General features: G+C 61.1%; 1 protein-coding gene across 1 annotated transcript; it reads right to left on the bottom strand.

The window, feature by feature from the left end:
• Nucleotides 1–768: 768 nt before the first annotated feature.
• Nucleotides 769–26,886, bottom strand: FBXL18 (F-box and leucine rich repeat protein 18). The gene is made up of 5 exons (XM_037057886.1): nt 26,869–26,886; nt 21,493–21,708; nt 18,168–19,711; nt 12,728–12,946; nt 769–4,749 (listed from the first exon to the last, which is right to left on the bottom strand). The coding sequence occupies exons 1-5, from the start codon at nt 26,884–26,886 to the stop codon at nt 4,593–4,595; spliced, it is 2,154 nt and encodes a 717-aa protein (XP_036913781.1). The 3' UTR covers nt 769–4,592.
• Nucleotides 26,887–27,126: the final 240 nt, after the last annotated feature.

The following is a 27,126-nucleotide window of genomic DNA, read 5'->3' as shown; positions in this document are numbered from 1 at the left end:
GAACATGTGATGAGCCTGCACATGTGTGCGTGTTGGTGTGAGTATAAACGTGGGGCTGTGTGAGTGCGCGTGACTGTGAATGTGTGCGCCCCGGTGTGAACATGAGGCCGTGAATCTATGAGTGTGCCACTGGGACTGTGAGGGTGCGTGTGCGTGTGTGAATGCTGAGTGCATGTGCTGGGTGAGCCCCCGGCGTGACTGATGGCTCGTGTTTGGAGGGGCTGTGGTTTGGTGGCACCGCTCCGAGGGCCAGGCCCCGCCTGAGGGTCTGGCTCAGAGCCCAGCTCCAGCCCGGCCCGGCCCAGGCGTGGTCTGCGCTCGCTGCCCAAAGCAGCCCCAGCTCACGGCCCCTCCACACACACCCCCACCCCCCATGCCGGAGCGGCCACGGGAGCCTGGACTTGGGCTGAACACCAAGGGCAGCAGCAGCCCTGCGGCAACGCTGCTGTCGAGCTGCACAGGGGAAGGGTCAGAGAGCCTGGTCAGTCACCGTCCTCCCATCACCAGCCCCGAAGCAGGGGAGGCCGGGCCTTCCACGGGGAAGCAAAGGTGAGGGCACTCGGCCACTTCTGATAGAAAGGGGGACGGCATCCACCCCATCTCTCCACCCAGGTATCCCCGGCGCAGCCGAGCCAGGCACCCTCCTCGACACATGACAAGCAGTGAGTGACAGGCTTGCCTCTGCCACCCTCCAGGGCTGGGGAAAGGGCCACAGGGGAGAGGCCCGCAGTGTCCCCAATGGAAGGAGCACAGAGCTACCTGCTTTTCTAAATCAAGCCCACTTTATTGGAAACTTTTCACATGCCGCAAATTTACATGAAAACACCCATTTCAAACGCGGTTTGAGCACAAAACTCAGGAGCAGGCATCGCCAGGTGGACAAGGTCTGCTGTCACCAAGGCAGGTGACACGCCTCCGGTCAGTTAGTACCTGGTCGAGCACACAAATCATGAGGACCGCCCCCCACCCCGCCCTGCTGGAAACATGCTGGGACCGGCTGCTTCCCCTTTGAGTCACAGGCGGGGAAGGGGGTGGAGGTCACGGCCAGGGAGGCAGCGGGCCGCCTGCTGGGCCACCAGCCGCACTCACATGTGCACAGGCCATGGTTGAGCACAGCAGCGTGGCTCCCCGGACTGCCTTCCAGGCCCTGGCCCGCAAGCACCCCTCAGTCACCAGTCGCCAGGGCCCCCAGCCAGAAGCACAGTGTGAGGTGCCCTGCTCCTGTAGAAGCGACGCAAAGCCCCTCCCCGGGGGTGGGGGTGGGGGGTCTTTAGAACATGGAGTCACCCATTTGGTCGGCCTGTGGGACACCACACCTGTTTTTTATTCCTGTGGCTCTGTGTTCAGCGTGCCCAGGAGACCCTGGACATTTCTAATTAGAACCCTGCATCCCCAGGGCCATTGGGACCGGTGACCACCACGGGGGCACCGGGCCGTGCAACACTGTCCCTTTCTGGGCAGTGCAGGGAGGGGCAAGAGCCCACAGCACTCCAGGCGCCCACGCCCCGCCCATAGCCCCCCCACCTTGGGTCTCACAGCTGAAACCCTAGGAACACGGCCAACAGCCACACCCACAGGTCAGCATCCTCACCAGCGATTTCTTGTTCTTCTCTTACAAGGTCTGAGAGATTTTCAAGTCCTAAAGGAACAAATGACGAGGCAGAAAAAGGCAACGGGAGGCTGCTGCTGCCCCGGTGCCACCGAGGCCTGGGGCATCCACTGGCCAGGGGCCTCCTTGGCACAGACCAGAGGGCCATGGGCATGAGCGGACTGCGTGTGCCGCTCTCAGACCCTCCTGAGGCCGCTCCCCACACCCCAATTTTCCAGCCCAAGCCTCCACGCTCTGTCCCTGCAGCCTAGGGAGTGTGGTCCTCAGCGCCCAGCCCTGCAGAGCTGCCCCTGCCCCCCCAGCCAGGGTGTCCACAGACTGGGCCAAAGCGGAGTGTGCCCTCCCGCCGCACACACAGGCCGCCCTCGGAGTCCTGACATGAAGGGTTTTGGAGCCCGCTCAGTGCTTGGAAGGGCAGCTGAGAGGCAGGAAGCCCCCCCCAATGAAAGAGCGAGTGTTCCCACTCGGCCTCTCCAGCTTGGAGCAGAGGTACATGCAAGGGAAATGGGCGAAGCCTCGGAGGGAAGGGAGGGGGCCTGCGGCCTCCGTGTCCCTCCCTGGGAAAACCTGCTGGCTGGGGCCCAGGGCGGGAGGGTGGCTGTGGGGGGGGCAGGGGTCTCTCTTTTAACAAAGGGATAAATGCCCAACCTCTCCTTCCTCATCGCACTCACTCTCACACACCATGCACACACAAGTGTGCCCAAGTGCACTCAATCACATACACAGGGCTGAACACAGGTGTGTGCACAGACACACACGCACACGCACCAGGGTACTCTCAGCAGGCAGCATATGGTCCACCGCCCAACAGCCCGGCTCTGCCGACTGGGGCCCATTACAGTGGGTTCTCTTCCCTGCGTAGATGCTGCAGAATATAAATTGCAATTAGCACTGGTGCCAAAATGGCACTTAGAGAGAATAAGCACATTATTAACATCTGGTGGATCCTGTCTTGGGCACGGGAGAGGCAGAACGTCTTGCTCTCGGTAAAAGGATGGTTGGGGGGGGACACTGAGAGTGGTCCCCTGTTTTCTGATGCAGCCTGCACCCCTTCTGGCTGTTTGCTGGCATAAATGGTGCTCCTGGGTAGAAGTGTGCACTCGCCAGGGCGGCCCATCAGGCAAGAGCTCAAACCACAGCCACAGCCTCTGGGTTACTTCCCAGGGGGGGCTCTGGATGAGAGGAGGGGACACTCAGAGCCACCTGGGGCCTGGGGTGGGGACGGGCTGGCCCCTAGCAGTCCCAGGGATGACTGGGTCACCTGCCTTCCTCCTGGGCTGCACCCCACCCTTCCTCAGCACCCTCACCTGGTGGCCTCTGGGTGCCACAGAGCGGAAAGCCCAGACTCTGGGGAGTGGGGCGCTCCCACTCGCAGACCCTCACCTACAGTGGCGTGCCCCGCACAGGGACATCGGCCCTGCCTCTCAGGGCCCATGAGCCTGTCCTGCAGCCTTCGAGGCCAGGAAGAGACAGGACTGGACTGCAGGGTCAGGTCCACAAAGGTGAAGGCTGCAACCGGGGGGGGTGGCGGGGGGAGGCACTCACCTGGAGAGAGAGCGCCCCCAGCTCTGGACCAAGGTGGGAAGGGCGCCCTGCACTCAGAAGATGGCAGGGAAGCCGGGGGCATGGGCGGGTGCTGGCCCAGCTGCACCTTTGCAAACACGCCACCTGCTCGGTCAGGGCAGAGCCGGAGCTGCTGGCAGCGGGGACAGGCTGCGCTCAGGAAGCAGGGCACTGGCAGCCTGCGCCTGTGGTGAGGACGGCGGAACGGTGTGCCCATCTCAACCTCAGGGAAGGGCATGCGAGTGATGCCCAGGGGCCAGGTCCCTGGTGCTTTAACAGCACGTCAACTGCAGGACGAGCTACAGGGAATGGGGCGACCATCACCATGGAAACAGAGTAGGAAGATGGAGGGTGGATCACCAGCAGGGCAATGAGATGTGAGCAGGGCCTAGTGGGTTCTGCACCCCCAGCCCAGAGGGACAGGGTGGCATGAGCCAGGCCCAGCGTGGGGAGCCACCCAGTGATGCCCAGCATGGGAGGGCCTGGAGGCTGAGAAGGCAGGGGCTGCAGTTGGGCACGGGGGGAGGAGGTAGGCCCTGGACCCTGGGAGGTCGGGCCTCAGTTTTGGAACAGCTGTGCAGAACTTTTAAAGTGCTAAATAAAGCTATCTGAAACAGGGAGACCGGTCCGCACTCCCGCCTTGAACACCCTCTCTCGGCTCTGTCATTCGGCCTCACATCTGCTTCCCCAGAAACACGGACCTCCGCAGGGAACTGCAGTGCAGGGGAGGCCCTCCCCCGGGCGCTGCCCAGCACCGCTCGGACCTCGTCTGACGTCAGCTGGAGGGGAACACGGGAGACACAGCTGGGTGAACTCCTGTCTCACTGGGAAGGACAGCCCCAAATCTGCAGCCGCAAGACTCGCGAGCTCCTCACTGTGGCGCCACTGACCAGAAGGGGCCGCGCATGTCACAGGGGAGCGTGCCCACCCACAGGCACAGCCATCCCCAGCCCTGGGCCACAGGCCACCCCTCCATGCTGCCAGGTGGCAGGTGGCCAGGCACACGTGAGCGGAGGAACACTCCTGGGGGGTGGAGTGAGGGGCAGCATGGGCCACACGGCACTCTGGGGACCTGGCCAGAGCCCCAGGGAGCCAGGGCATCAGGGTCTGTGTCTCCGTTCAAAACCACCCTCGGCCGGATCTGAGGAAGGCAGCCACCAGCGCGCCCCACCGGCCCACCTCCCGCTGTCGCAGCCCACGGTTCACTGAGCGAGGAGGCCTCACCAGGGACAGTAAGAGAAGCATCAGAAGCCCCGGGGCACCGGGTAGCCAGGGAGAGGCCTCCCTTCCTCTGTGACCCACCCAGGGGTCCCAGTGTACGGCAGACAAGTCAGGACTCTGTGGACAGGCAGGGAGCACCGGAGGCAGCCCGGGCGGGGGCCTGGGCCCGGAAGGGGCGCCGCCTGGTGCTGGCCATCCATCACCACCACAGGTTTGGCGGCTCCTCGGCCACTCTGCTTTTAAACAAGGTGATCTCGTCCAGGTGCACCATGGGGACGTCCCGGATGACGTCAGTCAGGCCCTCGTGGAGCAGGGGGAAGATGACCACATTCAGCGCGGGCCGCTCGGCCTGGAAACTGAAGCAGAGGAAGCAGTTAGCGCGGCGAGGCCACCTGCCTGAGCTGCGGGCGCCCGGGCATCTGCCGGACCCTCGCCCACGGCCAATGCAGAGGGCCCGCCAGGCCCAGCGCCCCACTGGGGCTGGAGGAGAGGCCTCTGGGGGTGCCATCCTGCTGCTCTCTGGGCCCCCACTGAGCGCCAGGCCAGGGAGTGCAGGCAGAATGGGTCAGAACAGCCCCTGCGTTCCTGGGCGCGGCGGGGAGGCTCCAGGGTGGGGGCAGCGCCCAGGAGCTGCAGAACCAAGGCCAGCACCCTCAGCGGGGCGGAGAGAAGGAACAGGCCTAAACCCCACAGGCAGCCCTGGGGAGGAGCGGACTCCCCAGTCAGCTGAGGCATCAAGTCTGCCAGGGAAGGAGACCGAGGCCACCGCTGGGAGTCAGGAGCCACCGTCTGCACACGTGACAAGTGACTGCCAGATCACCTCCCTGCCACTGCCCCCACAGGGTCCCCTCTGTGCAGTGGACAGAAAGCACACGCAGACGATCTCCACGGAGCCTCAGCCGGGCCGAGTGCTATGCTAGGCACCAACAGACATGCTGTTCCGTGCCCTCCTGCCTGAGACCCCGTACAGCTGGCCAGTGACCCCCTTCCTACCTGAGGAAGCAGTGCTTGGGGAGGTGACGCCCAGGCCACTGTCCCTCAGCCAGTCACCAGTGGAGTGGGGCCCCTCCCTCCCTGTCAGACTGGGACCCGCCTTTATGCAGCGGCCCAGACACAAAGCCAAGTGCTACGGGAGTTCAAGGAGAAAGGGGACATGATCGACCCCAAGGAACAAGACAAGACACCCAGAGCCCAGAGTGACTCTAGTCACAGAGAAACCGTCTGTCCCTTGGGTCTTGGCTGGCAAGAGGCGGGGACAGGCTTCGGGATAGGGAACTTGGGCACTTGCCAAAAGCAAAGCATGCCCCCCCACCCAGGGCCCACGCAAGGGGGGGAGGGGACCTTGTGCTCAGGCTCCCCTCCGGCCCCGCCCCCACGGCCCCAGTGCCGGATTAACGACTCCTGGCAAGTAGATGCCAGGGAAGCACTCATAAAACTTGATGTTTGGGCCATAAAGACGCTGAGGAAACACCTCCCGTTCGGAGCTCGGCCTTTTCCTTGTTTTGCCCTCATTTGGCTGGAGGGCAGCGCTGTCTGTGACCATGAACCCTGCAGGCCAGTCCTTGCCTGTACACCCACTGTGCCGCTGACTTGACTGGAAACAAAGTAATCTCGGATGTGGGGGTGTGTATGTGCAAAGGGGGAGTGTGTGCAAAGGCACCTCACCCCGCCTGCCTGCCTGCCTGCCTCCCTCCCGCCCGCCCTCCTGGGGCTGCAAGGAGCTGTCAATTTACTGAAGGGGATGGATCTCTCAGCAAAAGCCAGGAATGTGGTGTGGCGGGTGGGGGCCCCTCCTCCACCCAGCCCCAGCAGCCCCGGGCTGTGGCAGTCCAGGTGCAGGAGCAGCGCTCGGGAGACTGCGCAGAAGGGTGGTGGCCAGAGGGGTTTCCAGAACAAAACCCACGGCCCTCTGAGGGCCTCCCCTCCATCCGCACGGGGCTTGCCCGGACCAGGGCAGCCTTCTTCAAGCACGCCCCCGTCCCTGTTCTCTGTGAAGTCTCTCCCTAGCCCCCCAGGAGCCTGCCACACTGTCAGCTGGACCCACGCTACCCCCATGCAGGAGAGGGCCTTGCATGGAGGGAAGCCTGCAGTCAGCGACAACTAGGTGAGGAAGATGGCAAACGTAGAGAAAGAAATCCCTTGCTTGCCAGGGTGGGGTTGGGGACCCCCACCGGGCAGGGCAGGACCCTCAGGTGGAGGCGAGAGTTCTTGGCCAGGTGGGGGCGTGCATGGCCCATGTGCTCCGTGTAGCCCGTGTACCCTGTGTGTGTGTTACGATGTTCTCTTGTATGACTCAACGTAGTCTGGGCTATGAGTAAATAGCCTCAGAGAAATAAAACAAAACCCTTTCCGGCCACCCTCATCTAGAAGCCAAGCTGAGCTGGTTACTGCAGGCAGGAAACTCACCTCTCAGGACCTTTCCCCAACTGGGGCTGATCAATCACATCTCCAACAGCCTCTGGCCTGGAGGACAAAGGCCAGGCCTGTGAGGTGACAGGTTCCTCCCCCGAGGCCTCCTGCGGTACTCCCCAGGTCCGGCTCTGCCCTTGGCCAGGGCGGGACTTGCACTGGGCAGGAGCTCTGGCCTCCCTGGAACTGTCCCCACTGTGCTGCCACCTCGGGACCAAAGAGGCAGGACCCATAGGAACGAGGCACAGAGCCCGCACAGAGGGGCTGCTGTCTGATTCGGAAACGCAGCTCCCACAAGCTCACCGCCTGGCTCCCAGGAGAGGCAGCAAGAGGGGACAGCGAGGGGCAAGAGGAGAACCTGAGGAGCAGCTCACCCGGGGCCCCTCGAGGGGGGTCTCAGGGCACCACGGGGGCTTTCAAAAAGACAATCTGAGAGCTGTCCAACTCACTCTGCCGCACCCAACAGTGGGAGGGCGGGGGTGGTGGTGACCGCACTGCAGGACGGGCCCGCGCGGGCCTTCCGCACACACGAAGGGCCCTGGAAGGCTCGCCCCGGGGAGCGGGAAAGACTCCTTTACCTGAGGAACGCCTGCTGGGTTTGCTTCTTTGCCTGGGAAACCAGAATCAAAATTGAAGTTGACAGCTTCTCCCCCGCAAATAAGGGTCTCACAGAAAAGCCACAGTAACAAGACACTTTGTAAAAGTCATTTGCACAACGCCATCTACCTTCAAGAAGCACCAACACAGACAGTGGCCAAGGGTCAGCCACCTGGGGGCTGAGGAGGAAAGCCCACCACGGGCTCACAGAACCCACGCTGCCTGCAGAGACGGCACCACCGGGCGCACCCAGACCCCAGCTCTGCCTGATGACCTGCCTCGAGATGAGGGAGAGCAGTGGGCTTCCGTCCCTGCAGAGGACGGGGCCGAAGGGCCCGGGGTTGAAACGCTCACCCTAGGCTGATGGTTGCCAGCCTGCTGTAGCGTCCCCAGGTCCTCCCCCCTCGAGGGGCCGGCCTTTCTGCCCAGCCGCTCCGGGACCCCGGGTGAGAACGCAAAGCCGCAGGCCCTGGACCACCAGAGCTGGTGGCACAAGTCGGACGCTGCAGGCACAGAGAGGCCTATCGGTCACCTGCCCTCCAAGTGGCTGGGATGCAGGAGGGTCGGTTTGGGGTCCGTGGGGCTTCCGTCCCTTCCCAACAGATGCCCCCGTGCCTCTCCAAGGTGACAACACAGATTTCACGAATCCCAAGACCCTTCGTGCTGTGAAGGAAAAGAAATACTTGCGCCTTGCCATCGTTTCTAGACACACCTGGACTTTTCAGGACAGACTCTCCCTGCAAGGACATCGGTGCGTCCTTGTCACTCACCAGCTGCACACCATCCCGCTGCCTGGAGGCCTCCCCATTGCTGCCCTGCATCCTCCTGATGGGCACTCAGTTGGTCCTTCACCCTTCGTGAAAGCCAGGCCTGTCCTGAACTTGCCTGACAACTGAGCAAGCAGACGCCTGAGGCAGAGCATCCGAGAGCCAGGGGCCCAAACCCAGGTCCACTGCCAGACCTGCAAAGGCCCCAGAAATACAAAACGACTGCCGCCCTGGCTGGTGTGGCTCAGTGGACTGAGGGCCAGCCTGCAAACCAAAGGTTGACAGTTCAATTCCCAGTCAGGGCACAAGCCTGGGTTGCAGGCCAGCATGCAAGAGACAACCAATGTTTCTCTCTCATGCGGAAGTTTCTTTCCTTCTCTTCTTCCCTCCCTTCCCCTCTCTCTAAAAAGAAAAATGACCGGCGATGACCCAGCTGATACTTTCTCCAGCAAGAGTGCTGCAGATGGGACACCAGCCCTGCTGGCTGAGTCACGGGAAGAGAGGCAGGTGAGCGGCAGAACAGCCAGGCACCAGGCGCTGCTCCCGTTCAGTAACTCTGAGCTTGAGGCAGGGAAAGGGTGAGGAAGGAAGGCCATCCAAAGACTCGAAGTGCGGTCTCCAGGGCTTCAAGTTCTCCACCTGGTGGCCCAAAGGGTGGAGGGGACAAACCCAAGTGCCTGGGTGGAGTGCAGGTTACTGTGAGTCACGGCGCCACCTGCTGGGGACTCGCAGAAAAGCAGCGGGGACCCTGCAGCACAGAGTGACTGGAAGGCCAGCCCACCCTGTCTATGCGGACATTTCCCCCGAGCCACAGTCTCGAGGCCTGGAAAGACCCATGGGGGGCCGCCCCGCAGTGGAGGCCTCCAGGAAGACATCCACGCAGACGCACACAAAGAGGCCTCTCCCGTCATCGGTAGGGCTGTCAGCAGACCCGGGTGTGGCTGCAGCCCTGCTGAACAGAGGATCCTGCAGCCTGTGAGCCTTGCTCAGCAGGTGGGGGGCCGGGGGCCGGGGGCCAGCCCCACATGGCACCCAGCACGGCCCCCTCGAGGATGTGGGTGCCCTCCCCCAACCCCTCCAGTGCTGGGGTCCTGGCTGCACTATCCGCTCACCTCGCGGAGCCTCGTTTCCCCATCTGCACACGGGGCCACTGGAGCGTCCCTCTCAGGGCTTCTGCAGAGCAGGACACAGTGCCCACACGGACCGGGCGTTGGGAAGGGTGTTGGACCGGGCAGGGAAGCAGGCAGGCCCCAAACCCGGGTCTGCTGCAGGAGCACACACAGAGGCCACAGAACGGGACTGAGGCATGTTCCCTGCCACCCCTGACCCGAGAAAGCCAGCCACTGCCCCCACAACAGGCAGAGGGCAGGCGAGAGGGGAGTACTGGGCAGAGGGGCCGTACCCCTGCCTGCACCCCGGTTCCTGAAGCCCATGTGCTGGGAGGCGTCCAGCACGTAACAAAGCCAGCCTCCTGACCACTGAGCGCCCAGCAGTCAGCCATGCCAGCCACGGAAGCCGCCGCTGGCGACAATGGATACCAAGCAGCACTTAAAAGGACGGTCTGCAGCTTTATTTACAGACACAAGAAATCCACGACGAGCATCGGATCAGAAAAGTCAGGTGGGAACCGTGCAAGAGCCCCGCCCTGGTCTGTGGGCCACACAGACCACCAGCTGGTGGGGCCGCGGGGAGCCTTCACTTAAAGACAGCTCGATTCAGATTCCACGTTTTTAGAAATACCGTAAACACGTATTATTTTTACAGCCGGGAGGAGAAAACCTCAGCTAGGGTTTCTCTGGGGAAACCCACTGGCAAACCGCAAAGATGCGGTCCATCACACAGTCCGCCGCCACTGGGCCGCCAGGCCCTGTGGTTCTGCAGACCTGGCTGACGGCTCGTCTCAATTTGGGGGAATCACTGGGCCTCCACCCTGTCTCCTCCCCCACCAGTGGGGATGCAGAAAGCGGGAGGAAGCTGCGACCCTCTTGGCCGTGCTGAAATGAGGGCGCCCACCACCAACCCTCCCTCAGGGGCACCAGGGCATTTCCTCAGCAGAGGTCTCTGACTGCCCCACCCGACCTGCTCAGGTCAAGTTCTCCCCAAGTAGTGCTCCTGACCCGCATCCCAGTTCTGGGGGCTCTCCTCAGCCCCCACTCCGACTCCAGGATGACCACCCTCACTGGGCGGCTGGGCCCCGCTGTGCAGGGCAGCAGGCAAGAGGGCACCCGCCTGCCACAGCCCCGCCCACAGGGGGCAGGAGGGGGACCCAGCCCCCCAGAGGATGGCTGTTCTTACACCCACCACCTCTACCCAGCACCATCTAAGGAGCCCCTGCTCCCAAATCTGAACGAAGGACAGAGACACAGAAAACCTAGAAGTCAAAGGTCTTTGTATCACTTCACAGGAACAGGAAGTGGAGCAGAGGCTCCCGGGGCCGGGGCCGGGGCCGGGGCGGGTGTTTTGTGGGGCGGTCTCAGTCCGAGAAGGTGAGAACGGGATGCGGATGGAGAGCGGCGACGCTGCCCCACCGCGTGCGTGTGCTCACACGCCACTGTCCTGGACCCTTCCAGACAGTGGAAGCGGTAACTCTGTCGAACACGCCTCCCAGGACAAAGAGCGCAGGCTGCACAAAGAACAGCGGGAGCCGCGCTCATGGCAGCGCGCATGACACGGAGCGTTCCCAAACACCTCAGTAAGTGAAAAAGCGGTGCACGCCGGAGAAGCGCAGAGAAGACAGGCACGTGTGTGCTCCTCTGTGCAAAAGCCACAGAAAGAAAGGGTATCGGAGCTGGGGAGACCGGGGAGACCGGGGAGACCAGGGAGTCTGGGGTGAGGGATGGACACCTCCCAGCACGCCTCTTACAGGGCTGACTGCACACCCAAACGCAAAGGACTGGACCAAACAGGATGGGGGTGGACGTCGAACAGTGGTGCCCAGGAACAAATGACCCCGACTGCATTAGGGATGAGCGGCGCGACCACGCTGGCGGAGGCAGGAGCGCCTGGGGACGGGCTACTCTGCCCGGAGACCGGGAGGCGAAGACAACAGGCGAGTGCGAGTACCGCCCTCCAGACGCAACTCCCACAGCACGGAGGGTCAGCATCTCTGAAACGGCCTCAGGTGTCCAACAGGACTGCCTGGACACCCGGGCCAGGCTGCATGCAGCTCAGGGGAGGGGCCACAAGACAGGAAGGGCAGGCTGCGAGGAAGCTGTAAGGCTGGGCTGGAGTCAGAGGTGCCAGTATGAACTCATTTCCGACACAAATGCAGACGGGTGACAAGGAAATAACAGTGGTGTGTGGGGGACGTGGCAGTCAATTTCCTGCTCTGACCAGGAGAGGGCCGGGAGGCAATGCGGCCCCGGGAGCAGGGAGCACACCTACTGCCTCATCTTGGCTTCTAAATACTCCTCCCCAACCGAAGAACCAGGGTTAATTCCGGGGCTAGGGCAGGAGAAGTACAGCATGAGCCCAGAGTACCTCATGGTGACAGAGTAAGAAGGTGGTCAGAAAGGCAGGGCAGGTTCAAAGGGCATGGGACCCAGGGTGAAAGACAGCCCAAGCACCGACCTGAGCCGTGAGAGCAGTGGGCTGAAGCCCACGAAAGCAGGGAGACATCCACCAGGCCACATCCTACGAGAAAACAATCCAGGGAACACAAACAGACAGGAGAGGGGACAGGGCTGTCCCCACAGAGGCCCCGTCCACTGACACAGAGGAATGACGGGAACAGCAAAGCAACCCTGGGCAGGCGCCAGAGTGGCAGAGTGACCAAGATCCATGGGGACGCTGGGGTTGGTCGGCCCAGTCCAACAAGAAACAAGGCATCTGAGACTCTCAAGGGGTCTCCCCACAGGTGTTCACTCATCAGGTGTTCAACGGGAGCGACCGCGACTCCAAGGCAGACATGTGGCAGACAGGACCTTACCCACCGGCAACAAGACCTGAGGACACACATGTCTGACATGCTGCAGTGAGATGGACACAGCGTCACTTCTGTGGTTTTCTGGCCAAAAACATCAGACAGACCCACACCAATGGACAGTCTACCAAATACCAGTGCTGTTTGAGCATCAGGGTCATGAGAGACCGGGAAAGACTGGGGACAGTCACAGACTGGAGACTAAGGAGATGTGACCACTGAGCCCGAAGAGGGCCCTGCATGGAATCCTGGAACAGGAGGACTGTGGGGAAACTGAGGCAATTCGGAGGTCCGAGGCCGACTACCCACAATGCATTGTTCCCCCATTTTCATGACTGCTCTGTGGGAACCCAGGAGGCAACATCTCAGGAGGCTGGAAGACGAGAATACTTTGGACACCAGGGGTGAGGGGGCCTTAATTGTACAAAATTAACCCGGTGACAAAAAGAACACAAGGAGAGAAAGCCCTGCAGTGGACAGAAGCCACCCTTTGCCCGGTGGTATTTAACTCCAAGGAAGAGCTGTGGGGCACTCGAGGGAGCGTGGGGGAGGAAGGACACCCAGGACAGCTCTGGGGACAGGATGGTCGCTGGCGGAGGCCTCCTGGCACCCGTGGCCCCACCGGCCCTGCCCACTCACCTGCGGAGGAGGGTCTGCTGCAGGCTCTTGCAGGTGGCCAGGGACTCGCCGGTGAACATGTGGCACACGACGACATGCAGGCAGCGGGCCATGAAGGCCAGCACGGCCTCGGGCTGCAGGGTGCCGCTGCGGGAGACCAGGCACAGCCGCTGCAGCGCGGAGCACTGGCTCAGCGCCTGGAAGAACTGGGCGTTGGCGCTGAAGTAGGGCTGCTCCAGCCTGCGGGGAGAGAGGTGGCGTGAGTCCCATCGGCAGGCCCAGCGCACGAGCTGCTGAGGGACAGACGTGTGCACGGTGGGCAGGGCCTCCAGGTCTTGGGCTGTGAGCACAGTAAGGGCCCAGCTCTCCCTAGCCAGCAACCAGGCCCCGACTCAGCACCAGACCAAGGTGGCCAGGCGGCAACGCCCAACCAGGACGCAGGTGAGGAAGGTGCAGTCCCCGAACCCCCATGGGGACTGCACGGGCCTGGCACTGGTCTCAGCCACCCAAGGACACCGATGGGCCAGGCAGCAGGGAAGGAGTTTCAAAGTCGGGTCTGTGAGAACAGAAGGGCACCGGAGCAGCGGTCCAGCAGGCGCCCACACCAGCCCTCTGTCCTGCACCAGCTGTCTGGAGCCGCTGGGCGCCGACACTCGGCTGACACACGGCCAGGAGACCGGGCTCGGACGGGGTTTAATGTAAGCAGAAGTTCTAGCGAGCTCCTGACTCCATGACTGCAGGAAAACCCAGGTGCTTCTGGGCTGACTGTGAGAAGCTGCGAGTCACCTCCTGCCTACAGCCCCAAGTGCGCAGGAGGGACGCCCCCAGCAGGGCTGCCTGGGCGGCTGCAGCCGGCAGCTGACGTCCCCGGTGGAGCACAAGCCTGTCCCTGGGCCCCCTGACTGAGCTGCACCCGAAAGAGCTGGAACTGAGCCCTGAGCACAGCGCAGCCCAAGCTGCAGGCTCAGTTCCCAGAGGGAAAGGCAGCACCCTTGCTCCACGGGGCGGGGACAGCGAGTAAGTGCTGGGGACAGTTCCCACGACAGCTGTGAACGTTTTTTCTCAAGGAAACACGTGGACACGCTACTCGGTTCTGTTAAAAACAACTTCTGAAACCACCTACAGGGAGCTGCTCTGCCAGTGAGAACCCTGCAGACTCAGGACTGCAGAGCTGCGTGGGGAGGGGCAGACCTGCGCCTCCGTCACTAGGTGGCGCTGCGGGTCTGCGCTACTGCCGAGGCCTCACTCCAACCTTCCCGGTCACAATCCAGGTAAGCAGGTAGGTAGGTAGGTAGGTATGTAGGTAGGTGGGCAGGTAGGCAGGCAGGCAGGCAGACAAGTGCTGTGTACATACACATTTTAAAATGTTTCCGACTGGCCAACCACGTCCAGATCCTCCCACCCTGCAGAACGCCACCTATCAGGTGCCCTGTCCACCCTTCCCTGTCCCCTCCGGGGACTGGCAGAGTGGACCTGAGGTGAGTGATCTTTGGGGTCTGTGGTGAGTGCAGAGGATGAGGAAAAGGTGTCCCGCATGACTGGCTCTGCCCAGGGGGCCTACAGCCCTTCTCCCTACCAGCTCTGCCCCAGCCTCCCACCCAGGAAGAATACGCCCAGAGAGGTGGGTCAGCTTCCCTGAGGCTCTGCGGGCTCACAGGCAGGGCTCGGGCTGCGCCCTCCTCTGCCGGCCCCACTCTCAGCCCACCCAGCAGCGCCCAGGCCTCTAGGGCGATCAGGGGACAGCTTCCAGGGCCTGGCTCGGAACCAAGGGCTCTCTAGCATCCGCCCAGACGCCTCCCTGATTCCAGGTCACGGGCAGCCTAGGGTGACTCAGGGCAACGCCCCTCCCTTCCTGCTCCACAGGCAGGGCTTCCTCAGTCTCAGGAAGAACGGTACCCCTCTCTGTCCAACTTGGCGCCCCTGGCTGCCGAGGCGTGCCCCAGACCTGCAGCTGGAGAGGCCCCAGCCCAGCAGCGCGCCGTGCACGCCCCCCACAGGAGCAGCCCTGGCTTTTGGAGGCAGCTCCCAGCCTGGCCTGGCCTGGGAACAGCAGTGGCAGCAGCTGGCCTGGGATCCCAAGGGCTGCCACCTCAGGAACACCCACTGGAAAGTGCAGAAGCTGCCTGGGCCCGCGGCCTCCGCCGAGTGCAGAACACCCCCGCCCGCTCCCACCCCCGACCTTCGGCTCCTGCCCACGAGGCCGGCAGCACCTGCTCCTTTTACGCCAGCCTCCCCGAAGAAGGCAGGGATTCAGAGTGAGGGGGCCACTCGGCCAGACTTAGGCAAAACTAGTGTTTGTTCTGAACGGGCAGTACTTGGCCCCGATCAGACATGGTTCCCAGCAGCCCGCGTGCACAGAGAGGCCATTATGAGCTGTGGTCAGGTTCTCTGGCAGCCCACAAAAGCCGTCTATCTGAGTCCCCCAGGCCCCTCCCAGCCACATAACTCAGGCCACACATACAGCCCCGCCCCTGAGGAAGACCTGGACCACGAGAATCCCATCCCAGGCCAGGGAAGCAGCTCGGCGACCACTGAACGTGCTACACTGCCCCACTCCATAACCACCGACCAGCCGTGTCACCCGGGCAAGTTCATGAACTCTCTGGGCCTCACCTTCCTCATCTGCAAAATGGGTCGATAACAGCTACCCTCCTGGGGTTGTTGAAAAGGGTCGACATCCGTAGGCGCAGGAGAAGCACGAGCACGAATGCAACGGTTCGACGGCCCCCACAACCACCTCCTTCCGGAGCTTCTGCAACACCTGCCCTCTGCCCACCTCCTCGCTCCCTGCAGCTGCGGCTCTGTCGCGGGTGCTGGGTCTTCCTCCTCCTCTCCCACCCCCACCCCGACCAGCTCTTGCCCCCCGTCTGTGGTCTCTCCAGCCCAGCATGCTGGCTGGCAGCCGGCTCCCCCAAGGGGTCCAGGGCGCCTCAAGCTCACGTGGGCACATGCGCACCCACCCCACACAAACTCCCTCCTCAGTGAGGGCAGCTGCTCCGCCTCAGATGCCCGGGCAAGAGGCCTGTGGCTCACCCTGACTACGCCCTCACCCCAACATCTGATCGATCAGCAAATCCTCCGGAAAGTGAGAATCCACACGTTTCCGCCACCCTGCCTTTCATCCCATCTCCGTCTGCCCCTGCAGCCTCCTGCCCCAGCCTCCTGGTCTTTTTCAACACAGCCGTGTGACGGACCCTTCCCCCTGGAAACACCGCCATGTCACGGGCCCCTGCAGCGCCTGGAAGACCCAGCATGCCTGCCTCCCACCCTGCGCTAACTCAGCTCCGTCCAGCAGAACTTCCTGTGCTAGTCACGTTCCTTCCGCAAGCGCTCTGTCCAACACCTGGCCACTCGCGACACAGGTACTGAGCACCTGAAAGATGACGAATGTCGCTGAAGAACCAAGGGCTGGATTTCGTCTCACTAGAACTCGTTTACAGGTAGGTCTCCCTGTGGCTTGTGGATACTGCCGGCTGGCGCGCTGTGACCCACTGCTCCAGAATGTTCTCTCCCCTGGTTCTGCTTTGCAAACTCAGCTCCCCGAAGCCCTCGCTCAGCCCTCGCCTCCTTCACGGCATCTGCCTTGACTGCTGGCCCCGCACCCGGGTGCCCTCTCCCCAGCACCGTCAGCCTCTGCCATGCTGTGCCCTTTCAGTGCCTACACTCGGCGCTGGGCTGTTTTCCCCACGAAAACGCAGTCCCCACGAACAAGGGTCACTGTTTTGTTCAGTGTCCCCAGTCCTGGAACAGCACCTGCCATGAAAGGCGCTCGCACATTTGGGTGGACAAAGAACTAGGCCACAGGCGCCGCACCCTGCCCCACGTGCCCTCTCAGGGAGGGTTCCTTTGGCCCTAAGTCCCACCCCACGGACGGAGGGGCTGGGCACACGCAGCCCCAGGCTGACCCAGGCTGTCTGACCCCAGGACCCTGCCATGGCTCCCATCCCCTGGGATCGTCCTCCACCCAGGTCCCTCGGGAGGGTGAGAGGCGCGGGGACACTGGACCAGCTTGGAGGCTTCCTCCATGGCCCCCGCTACGCCCCCAGCAGCTCTGTAGGCAGTAGCCACTGTAAACGCTCTGGGTGAAAGGCAGGCACAGGGAATGAGATGGCAGCTTTCGCTACCCAGGGCACATTGAGCCGACAAGACACTGGGGCTCCCGAGGCCTGCTCCACCCTTCAGAAGGCCAGGGCTGGGCGTGCTAGGCTTGAGGGGGGAGGCGGGGTTCGGGGGGTGGGTGCTGCGAGCAGCCTGGCAGAGGAGCCCCAGGAGGCTCCAGCCCAGACCCGGCTCATTTCCTGCCATGAGAAACCTCCTGAGGGGGAGAGTGGAGGTCTGCAAGGATATGCTGGTCTCCGTTTTCCATGTCTCAAGGGCCAAGGTCAAGCTCTGGAGCTGGACTGACCCGAGCAAATCCTGCATCTCAGCCCCTGCCTCAAGCTGCTTCTACCTCGTCAAAGGGCCACCCGCGTGGGGATCGCATCAGACGGGGCCTGACAGCCCTGGGCTCTGGCCCGCAGCACAAAGTAACCGCTAATCGTTCCTTGTGGGGACAATGACACGTCACCGCGGCCTTCTGGCTACAGCCTCTCACCGAGACCAGACAACTGACCCGAGACCCACCACCGCTTCCCCCAGCCCTAAGCCCCGGCAGAGCAAGGTTAGCCACCACCACCACATTACGGGAGTTCCTGGGAAATAACACCATTTCCCAAGATTGGATCTATCAGGACTTTCAACTATGTCTCAAGGTAACGAAAGCTCGCCCTTTCAACGCTGGGCCCTCATGAGAACACCCGCCAGGCCATGGTGTGACTCAGGGGCCCCAGTGTGCCAGTGGCCCCATGGTAAGACCCGAGGGTGGGTTCTCCGAGGCCGCAGGCTGTACCCCCGCTCACTGTTTCACAGGCCTGTGCGCAGTCCACTGCGCCACACCAACCAGGGCCCCCCTCTCACTCTGGATCGGCCCTGCCACCTGCCCCAGAGGGGACTACCATCACCTCTCGGCAGCGTGTGGCCCCCCACCTCCGAGGCCCCCTCTCCATCTCCTCTGTCCTCACTCCAGGTGGGATGCAAAGGGACCTTTCCCAACTGGAGACCAGAGCCCCTCCTGGTGTCTTAGTGGGGTGGAGATTCTGCGCACAGCAGCCCCTGGGGCACGGCCACTCCAACAGCCCATCACGAGGACGAGGCAGGAGCTCGGTGTCACGGCTCCCGCATCCCAGCCCAGCTCCTCGACCCTGCCGACTGCAGCTGGCTGAGACCCCGCACTGCCCAGAGCCCCTGGTCAGGCCCTGACCCCAGACTCTCGGCTCCTGGAGGGCAGGTCTGGGTCTGGGTCGTCTAGGCGGGTGCACGGCAGAGCTGCCGATGCTTGCCGACCATGGGCCCATTCTCCCCACTACCGCCTCCGGGCCCCAGCCAGCCTGCCGAGGCCTCAGAGGGGCTGCCAGGCCCTCACCTGAGGTCCTTCAGCCGCCTGCAGTGCTTCAGCATGTCCGAGAGGGCAGACATGTAGACCACCTTCCCCATCATGCCCAGGTTGGCCAGCGAGAGGGACTGCAGCTGCTGGCACTGCAGGCCGATGCTGACCAGTCCGGAGCCCGTCAGAATGCTGGGCAGCTGGGCCAGTGTCAGGTGCCTCAGGAAGGCCAGCTGGCCGATGGCGGCCACCTCCGAGTCCCCAACATTCTGTGCCCGGCTGCAGGGCGGGAGGGAGTTTCGGATGGCAGGCTCGTTGCGCGGCATGGCGGAGGAGAAGTTGGACCCGATCAACTCAAGGCGCTCCAGGAAGGGCAGATTCTTCAGCAAAGACCAGAACACGGAGGACGGCTGGGGGCCCGCCTGCCCCGAGAAGGGGCTGGGGCACGTCTGCACACCAATGCGGACCTTCTTGCCGAAGCCGCAGGGCACAGCGTGCATGGCGGGCTGGGCGGGCTTGCAGTCGGCCCACGGCGCAGAGTCAGCCACGGAGCAGACGGGCAGGGACAGGGAGCGCAGGCGGCGCAGCCGGGCCAGCAGCTGGCACAGGTGCCTGCCCGGGCCCTCGGAGCTGTGGTGGTGGGCGGCCGAGAGGTTGAGGTGCCGCAGGTTGCAGCACGCCGCCACCAGCGTCTCCAGGATGCTGCTGTCGATATCGTCCTCCGCCTTGCGCAGCAGGGAGTCTGGGGACAGGCAGTGGACGCAGCCGCTGAGGTTCAGGCTGGCCAGGCTGCGCAGGTCCTTGCCACCGTTGATGACGCGCTGGATCAGGTGGCCGCCGGACAGGGTGCACCGGCTGAAGCTGAAATAGAAGGGGTTGCTGAACCTCATGTGCTGCAGCAGGGACGAGCCGTTGAGCCAGGACTTGGGCAGCTGCAGGGCGTCCAGGGCGACATTGCGGGCCATGGAGTCCAGCAGGTTCCTGGTGGCCCCGCTCTCGGCGAAGCTGCCGGGCACGGAGATGAGGAAGGCGTGCAGATTCTCGGGCGTGCGGTCGCTGAGCACGGCCAGGTAGAGCCGCACCACCTCCTGGTTGATGTAGCCGGGCGCCAGGCGGGCGTAGAAGACCCGCAGGCTCTGGTAGTGGGGCACGTTGCTCTGGCCCACCATGAGCTGGCCCGAGAGGATGGCGCCCTCGCGCGTGCGGTCCAGGATCTCGAAGTAGAGCAGCAGCTTCTCGAGGCTGGTGCAGCAGGGCACCACCCCGTACGAGGGCGTGAACAGCGTCTGCTTGAGCTCCCGCACGCGGCTCAGCGTGGCCTTGCACTCACCGCTCAGCTGGCTGGCGTCGAAGCCGGGGCTCACGTCAATGGCCAGGGAGCGCAGGTGCTGCAGGGCCGACAGCATCTTGGAGAGGCGCAGGGAGGTCAGGTGGCAGCCGGAGAGGTTCACCTTCACCAGGCTGCGGCAGCGGGCCACGTGCTCCACCGTGGAGCCCGACAGCCAGTAACAGCCAGCCAGGTTGAGCTGCTGGATCTCCCGGCCGATCTCCTTCACCAGCTGCTTCACCTTGTCCTCGCTTGCCTGCAGGACAGGATGGGGTGGGGACAGGAAGGGGAAGGGCTGAAGACACCCAGATGCCACCCTCACCGTCACCCCTCAGGTCACCCTCGCCCCAGCCATCAGGGCCCACGAGGCCCTACAGAGATCCCCTCCTCTGGCAGAGGGGACACTCCGGGGAGAGCTGGCACCTCCCCTTCCTCCCCACACACTTACCTCCAGCCAACAGTCAAGAGCCCCCCGCTAGAGGGGATGTGAACGGTACAGCTGTGGTAGAAGGGGTGGCGGTCCCTCAAAAACTGCAGTCACCAGCAGCAGTGACCCAGCAGTGCCGCCCCTGGGTGCACACCCATGGAAACGGAGAGCGGTGCTCACAGCGGCATCCTCCGCGATGGTCCAAAGGGTGGGGGCAACCCAAGTGTCCACCCACCATCCATACAACAGAACACTATTCAGTCACGGAAAGGAACAGAGTTCTAACCCTGGCTGGGCAGCTCAATTGGTTAGCGCACTGTCCCGATACACCAGGGTCACAGGTTCGATCCCCTGTCAGGGCACTTACAAAACTCATCCAGTGAGCCCTGGCTGGTGTAGCTCAGTGGATTGAGCGCGGGCCTGCGAACCACACAATCGCGGTTTGATTCCCAGTCAGGGCACATGTCTGGGTTGCAGGCCAGTCCCCAGCAGGGGACCCACAAGAGGCAACCGTACATTGATACCTCTCTCCTTCCCTTCCCCTCTAAAGATAAATATTTTAAAAAAAAAACTCATCCAACAAGTGCATAAATAAGTGGAACAACAAATCGACATTTCTCTCTCTCAAATCAATAAATAAAACTTTTTATTTATTTATTTACTTACTTATTTTTAGACAGAGAGGGAGGGAGAACAAGAGGGAGAGAAACATCAATTGGTTGCCTCGTGCCCACCCCCAACTGGGGACCTGGTCCACAAACCCAGGCATGTGCCCTGACTGGGAATCCAACCGGCAACCTTACAGTTTGCAGGCCGGGGCTCAGTCCACTGAGCCACACCAGCCAGGTCACAAGGATTTCTTCAACAGAACACAAAGAGCATGAATTCAAAAGTTCAGTAAAATGCATGTCACCAAAATTACAGGCTTATGCTCTGCCAAATTCACTGTTAAGAAAGTGAAATGGCAGGCCCCAGACTACGAGAGAAAGCACTTGTAATGCGTGTGTCTGACAAAGGGCTCGCATCCAGAACACACGCAGAACTCTCGTAACTCTCTGAGAGGAAGACAGACGGTGGGAAACGGGCAAAAGCCTTGCACGGCCCCTTCTGAAAAGCTCTACCGACGGCCCACACAGCTGATGGGAACATAATCAATCGACAACAGCCTTGGTCAGGGAAACGCAAGCGAACACCACAGTGAGATACCATGTCCCACCCATTAGAACGGCTAAAGCTTAAAAGACTGACAACACCAAGTGCTGACGAGGACTCAGAGCAAGCAGACAGCAGGCACCCTGCTGGTGGAATGTCAGTGGTGCCTCCCTGCCCCATACCTGTCATGGAGCCGGCTGCAAAGTTAAGTCTCCCTCTTAGCACGAGGCCCTCCAGAACAACGTCCCTGATACCTGCACCCTCCTCCCAGGTGGCACACCCCCTATACTTTCCGGCCCCTAGTTTTCGTCACACAGGTATCTCGGAGGCTGTCCCAGTCAGGAGTCTGAGCTCCTGCCCCTGTCGTGAGCTGCGTGGCGCCCCTCTGCACAGATGGGCGCCTCGGTGGTTCCCCATCTCCACCACATGCACCAGACTGCGCCCGCCCCACGCCTCACCTCGTAGTCCTTCTGCAGCAGCACGGTGTGGGTGAGGCTCTTGTCCAGGCACAGCTCTGCGAGCTTCCGGCAGGTGCGCCGCACGTTCACCACCAGGTCTGTGCTGGGGACGTGGCTCAGGATGTGCAGGAGGATCTCGTCGGAGAAGCCCAGCAGGTGGGCCCTGGCCGCCATCTCGGCCGCTGCGGGGGGCGCGTCGCCACCGCTGGACATGTCCTGAAAATACGGGGGCGCTAAATCCCCATGGGATCCCCAAGGGCAGCCTTCAGCCCGGTCTCCCCAGCCAGGGACAGTTCATTTTACCAGAAACCTCAACTGCACAGCACGAGCCCAGGACACTGTACGAGCTGGTCGCGGCCTGCACACCAGGACGTCTCTTCAAAAACGAGAGACTCGACGTGCAACTGCACGTGTTTTTACCATCAAAGGGATTCTTCCTGCTCAATACTTCGGTCAAGTCTGGCGTGTTTCAGGCTCAACTTAGGACCACTGGCCAAGGTTCTCCGCTGGTGACACCTGCTGCCCTCCCACTGCCTGCAATGTCAAGCTGTATTGTAACCCTTGGGGAGAATTCCATCAAGAAACAACAGTAAGCCTTGGCTGGGGTGGCTCAGTGGACTAAGCACCAGCCTGCGAACCAAAGGATCACCAGTTCGATACCCAGGCGGGGCATGTGCCTGGGTTGATGGCCAGGTCCCCAATGGGAGGTATGCAAGAGGCAACCACACTGATGTTTCTCTCCCTCTCTTTTTCCTCCTCTTCCCCTCTCTAAAAATAAATAAAGTCTTTTCAAAAAAACCTTTAAACGAGAAGAAAAGAAACAACAATACTTAGGGACAGAAACAGGGCCCCTCACAGGGCTGGTGTGACGGGTAATGAGTCACTGGGCACAATCCTCAGAGCCCTGTGGGACGGTGACTCTTCTCAGCCCTGTCACTGTGGGCCAGTAACACGAGAGGGTCCGCCACTGAGATTGAAACTGTGAAGTCCTCACAAACGAGAAACAGCACCGACTAGGCCACAGCATTTCCGAATGTTAAGAGTAGTAATAAATCATAGGGCCTGCTCCACTTATTTCCATTTACCACACATCTGGTCAGAAACTCAAGTCAGAACTTCCGACGAGATGCCCACACATCTTTGTGCTTCTGCAGGCATCTGCCTGGGGCTTCTTCCCGAATGCGGGCCTTCCGCCCCACTGGTCAATGCCTTTTGATGGGCACAACCAGGAGGGAGGGAGTCCACCTGGGTCAGTGTGACACGGAGTCCCCAAGTCAAGGCCAAGGGAATTCGGATTCTCTACGGGGAGCCCGAGGGGAACGAATCTGTCTCTCCCCGACACCTCCCCAGCGGGACCCTCCTGCCTCTAAGGCGTCTGAGGGGCGCCTCGCGGACCACTCCCAGGAGACGGCCCGACTTCTCTCTACTGCCGGTTCCAGCGATTCTGCCGACAGGCCCCTCCTCTGGCCTGTGTTCTGCACGTATTTTCATGGATGGAGGCAACGACGCCTGGAAAGCCCTTCTGCTGCCGTGGAAACCATGGAGTCTGGGGAGGAAGACTGCACCCCCGTCCACACCCCAAGGCAGGCACTGTGGGATTCCACTCTGTCCCCACAGGCCCTGCCCCTGCCAAACCCTTTCCAGGCCAGGCAAGGGTTTCCGGGAATCAGTGCAGCCTGCTCAGCAGCACCTTCTTTTCCTCCTGGAGGCAGCAGCCAGCCCTGCCCTCACTCCCTGCTTCCACTGGACCCGCCCTTGGTCCTGCCTCCTGCCCCCACTGCTCAAGGGCAGGAGGTGGCCCTCAGACCCAAGTCCACAGCTGCCCTGGCTGGTTGGCTTCTAGGTCCAATGTTTTGGACCATAAGTGAGTTTTCTTAGAAATTTCCCAGACCAAATCACCTGAGATCTCACCAGGCACCTGTTAAAAATCAGACTTCCGGACCCAGCCCTAGACCTAGAGACTCTGCCTCCAGGGAGGGGCTCACCTGGGGACAACCCTCAGCAGGCAAGCTGGCAAACAGGGCTCCAGCACCCAGGGGGCCTGGGGACGAGGCGGGGGGCCTGAGCTGACCCCTTCTGATCCCCAAGCTGCAGATTTACCAAAGTAAGAACACGACCGCAGACTGATGAAAACAACACTAGAAAATTCCAAATCACGTAATTTCCAGTTATACTAATACTACTAAAACTCTTAAAACCATCTAGAACTTGCAAGGATTTTTTAAAAAAAAGGAACTGAGTCACGGCTCCTTCCATCCGGTCTCAGCACACCCCAGGAGATGGTCTCTGGCCCACACCGTGCCCGAACGCTGGGCCAGCTTGAAGGATGAGGAGCCACTCTGGGAGCAGGTCTCCTCGCTCCCCTGGGTCTTGGAACTTCAGCCCAAATGCTCCCTCCTCAGTGAAGCCCTCTGGGCATCCCCCAGTCACATTTCACCCCTCCCCCCACCTGGGCTGCGCCAGGTCCCCTCCTCCTGCTCCAGACCCCAGTGTCCTCGGATGACGGCAATAATTTGCTTGCTCATTTATGGCCTCACTAGGTGAGGGGTGGCTCCTGAACAGGGATCTCTTTCTTTTATTAGATTTTATTTATTTATCTTTAGAGAGAGGGAAGGGAAGGAGAAAGAGAGGAATAGAAACATCCATGTGTGGTTGTGATTAGGGCACCCCCTACTGAGGACACGGCCTGCAACCCAGGCACGTGCCCTGACAGGGAATTGAACTGGTGACCCTTTGGTTCACAGGCTCACGCTCAACCCACTGAGCCACACCAGCCAAAGCAGAGATCGTTTTCTAGCACCTGAGAGAAAGAGGCACTGAATCAGGTGAGTCAACGAACCACCTGCATCAGAGGCATCTGAAGTGCTATTAGAAATGGAGCTCTGCTCCTCGGAAGCTCTGCGAGGAGTCCTGGGCATCTGCGCTGTACAACCAGCAATGACCACCCTGGCTGGTGTGGCTCAGGGGGCTGGGCGTCATCCCGCACACTGAAAGGATGCAGGTTTGGTAACTGGGCAGAAGCCTGGGCTTGCGGGCCTGTTCCCCAGCTGGGAGCGTGTGAGAGGCAACTCAGTGTTTCTCTCCCTTGCTTTCTCCCTCCCTTCCCCCTCTCTAAAAATAAATCAGAGCCCTGGCTGGTGTAGCTCAGTGGATTGAGCGCAGGCCTGCGAACCAAACAACCGTGGTTCGATTCCCAGTCAGGGCACATGCCTGGGTTACAAGCCAGTTCCCAGCAGGGGATGCACAAGAAGCAACCATACATTGATATTTCTCTCCCTTTCTCCTTCCCTTCCCCTCTAAAGATAAATAAATGTTTAAAAAATATTTTTAAAAGCATTAAAAAATAAAAATAAATCAGCAAAATCTTAAAAAAAAAAAACCCAGCAATGACTGGTCCTAGCCGGGCAGCTCTGTTGGTCACAGCACTGTGTCCACAGGCCAAGGTTGCAGGTTAGACCCCCAGCCAGGGCACATGCAAGAAGCAACTAATGAATACACACGCAGGTGGTACAGCAAATCGCTGCTTCTCTCTCTGTCTCATCATCTTCATCATCATACCAGCAGTGACTTTCCAAATCAGAACACACCATTCTGGAATCAGATTATGAGGATGGCTGCACAACCCCGTGAATATGTATATTTTTAAGCTAATTTCCTTTTCCTTTTTTTCTTTAATCCTCACCCAAGAATGTGTTTATTGGTTTTGGAGAGAAAAAGAAAGAGAGAGAGAAACATCAATCAGGAGCCTCCCACATGGGCACCAACCAGGGACTGAACCTGCAACCCAGGTATGTGCCCTGACGGACAATGGAACCCACAACTTTTTGGTGTATGGAATGACACTCCAACCAACTGAACCACCAAGCCAGAGTATGAATATGTTTTTTAAAGCCACTGAGTTGTACTTTAATAGTGTGAATGTTATACCCCGGCTGGTGTGGCTCAGTGGACTGAGTGCTGGACTGAGAAGTAAAGGGTCACCAGTTCAATTCCCAGGCAGGGTACATGCCTGGGTTATGGGCCAGGTCCCCAGTAGGGGGCGCGTGAGAGGCAACCACACAGTGATGTTTCCCTCTCTTTCTCCCTCCCTTCCCCTCTAAAAATAAATAAATATTTTTTAAAAATAGAGAATGAGATTTGAAAAAAAGGGACCTTGATCATCACATCCATCTTGGTGGATAGATCTTGGTGGAACAAGACTCCTCTCTCTCCTTTCACCCGGCAATGCAATGGCAGGCCTCACTGACTGGGCCCAACCAGTGTTTCAAGGAACAGGGAAGGTGGGGCCTTTGTGCGAGGACCCCATAAGACCAAGGTACCAGACAGCAGACACTCCCTCCCCACCCACGACCTCAAGAACACACCACCCACCAGAACCTGCTACCACAGCCAGGTCCTAGGGCTCGTCCTCAGGGAGCCGCAGCTTCCCTGCCCTTCCACCCACCGCCAGTCTGCGGTGGGCCCCACACCCTCCCTCTCAGTCGCGGAGCCGCAAGGGCCACTTCTGAGCGCAGTTCACTTCAAAGTTAGGGGGGAGCTGTCAGCCACTCCCACCCGCCTTGCACAAACCCCAGCCCCATCCTCTCCTGTCCCCCAGTCCTGGGCAAATCCCTAAATCAGGAAGTGTGCTCCCCGTCGCGAATGACAGATATAAACACAGGTGCACATAAAGGTAGGTGGGGAGCAACAAAAAGGAAGGCGCTAGTCCGAGTCCAGATTCCCCCATGCCCTGGTCTGCAGAGAAAATACCTCGCAATACTTTACAGAGAGTCGGTGGGTTCTCCATTGGACCCAGATTAGTGGAGCGTTGGGGAAGGAATTCTGGGTAACTCCTAAGTCCCCCAGTTGAAATGGCTTTTCCTTGACAACCCGCCAAGTCACACAAGTACCACCCCCCAAAAATGGGCTGGACAGAGACTAAGGATGGGATGCGAGGCGGTCGGGGGGTGGGGGTGAGGAATCCGTGGGGGCACGGGGAAAGTGCCTGTGAGGCCTGCAGGAGCCTGGAAACGGGGCGGGGAGGCGGGGAAGAACTCGGGGGGTCAGGAATGCAGTGCTGGGAAAGGCAGGGACACCCAGACGTGCAGAGAACTTGTGCCTTCGGAGACCACGGCGAAGGCCTGGAGGGCAGGATGGGGCAAGGCCAGGGTCAGGATGGGAGAGAAGGGGCAAGGCCGAGTTCAGGGCCGGGACAGAAAGATCCAAAGCCGACCGACGCCAGGGTCCGGGTGGAAAGGACCAAGCGGGGCCGGGGTCCGACGGGAAGGACGGAGTAGGATGAAAAGGATGCAGAAGAACCGGAGCCGGGATGGGAAAGACCGAGCGGGGCCGACGCCGCAGGTCGAGGAGTAGATCAGAGAGAGGCGCCCGCCATACCTCTCCGGAGCTGGCCATGTCGAGGTGGGTCCAAGCCGCGGCAGCGGCGAGAGCCGCAGCCCCAGGGCCTCACGCCTAGCGGACCACAGATGCTCAAAGCAGGCGCGTCCACGGCTCCACAGAGACCCCGGTAGGGGGCGGGGCCTCCCGCCACTTCCGGCGCCCTCCCTACGCACTTCCGCTCGCCCGCCAACTTGCCCTGCGCAGCCGCCATGTTGGGTGCGGCGCGTGGGAGAAGGCCCCGCTGAGGCGTGGAGT

The sequence above is a fragment of the Sturnira hondurensis genome, unplaced genomic scaffold (assembly GCF_014824575.4).
Source record: "Sturnira hondurensis isolate 20B ecotype Veracruz unplaced genomic scaffold, ASM1482457v3 Scaffold0009733, whole genome shotgun sequence".
Lineage (NCBI taxonomy): Eukaryota > Metazoa > Chordata > Mammalia > Chiroptera > Phyllostomidae > Sturnira > Sturnira hondurensis.
This window is presented reverse-complemented; position numbering and strand designations above follow the sequence as displayed.

Bases quoted from the DNA above. Each gene is read 5' to 3' on its own strand.
- FBXL18 (XM_037057886.1), bottom strand. The intron at 12,947-18,167 runs GTGAGGGCCTGG...CTCTCCCCGCAG, and splicing joins AGGCGGCTGAAGGACCTCAG to GCTGGAGCAGCCCTACTTCA. The intron at 4,750-12,727 runs GTGAGTGGGCAG...CCTCTGCTTCAG, and splicing joins CAGCAGACCCTCCTCCGCAG to TTTCCAGGCCGAGCGGCCCG.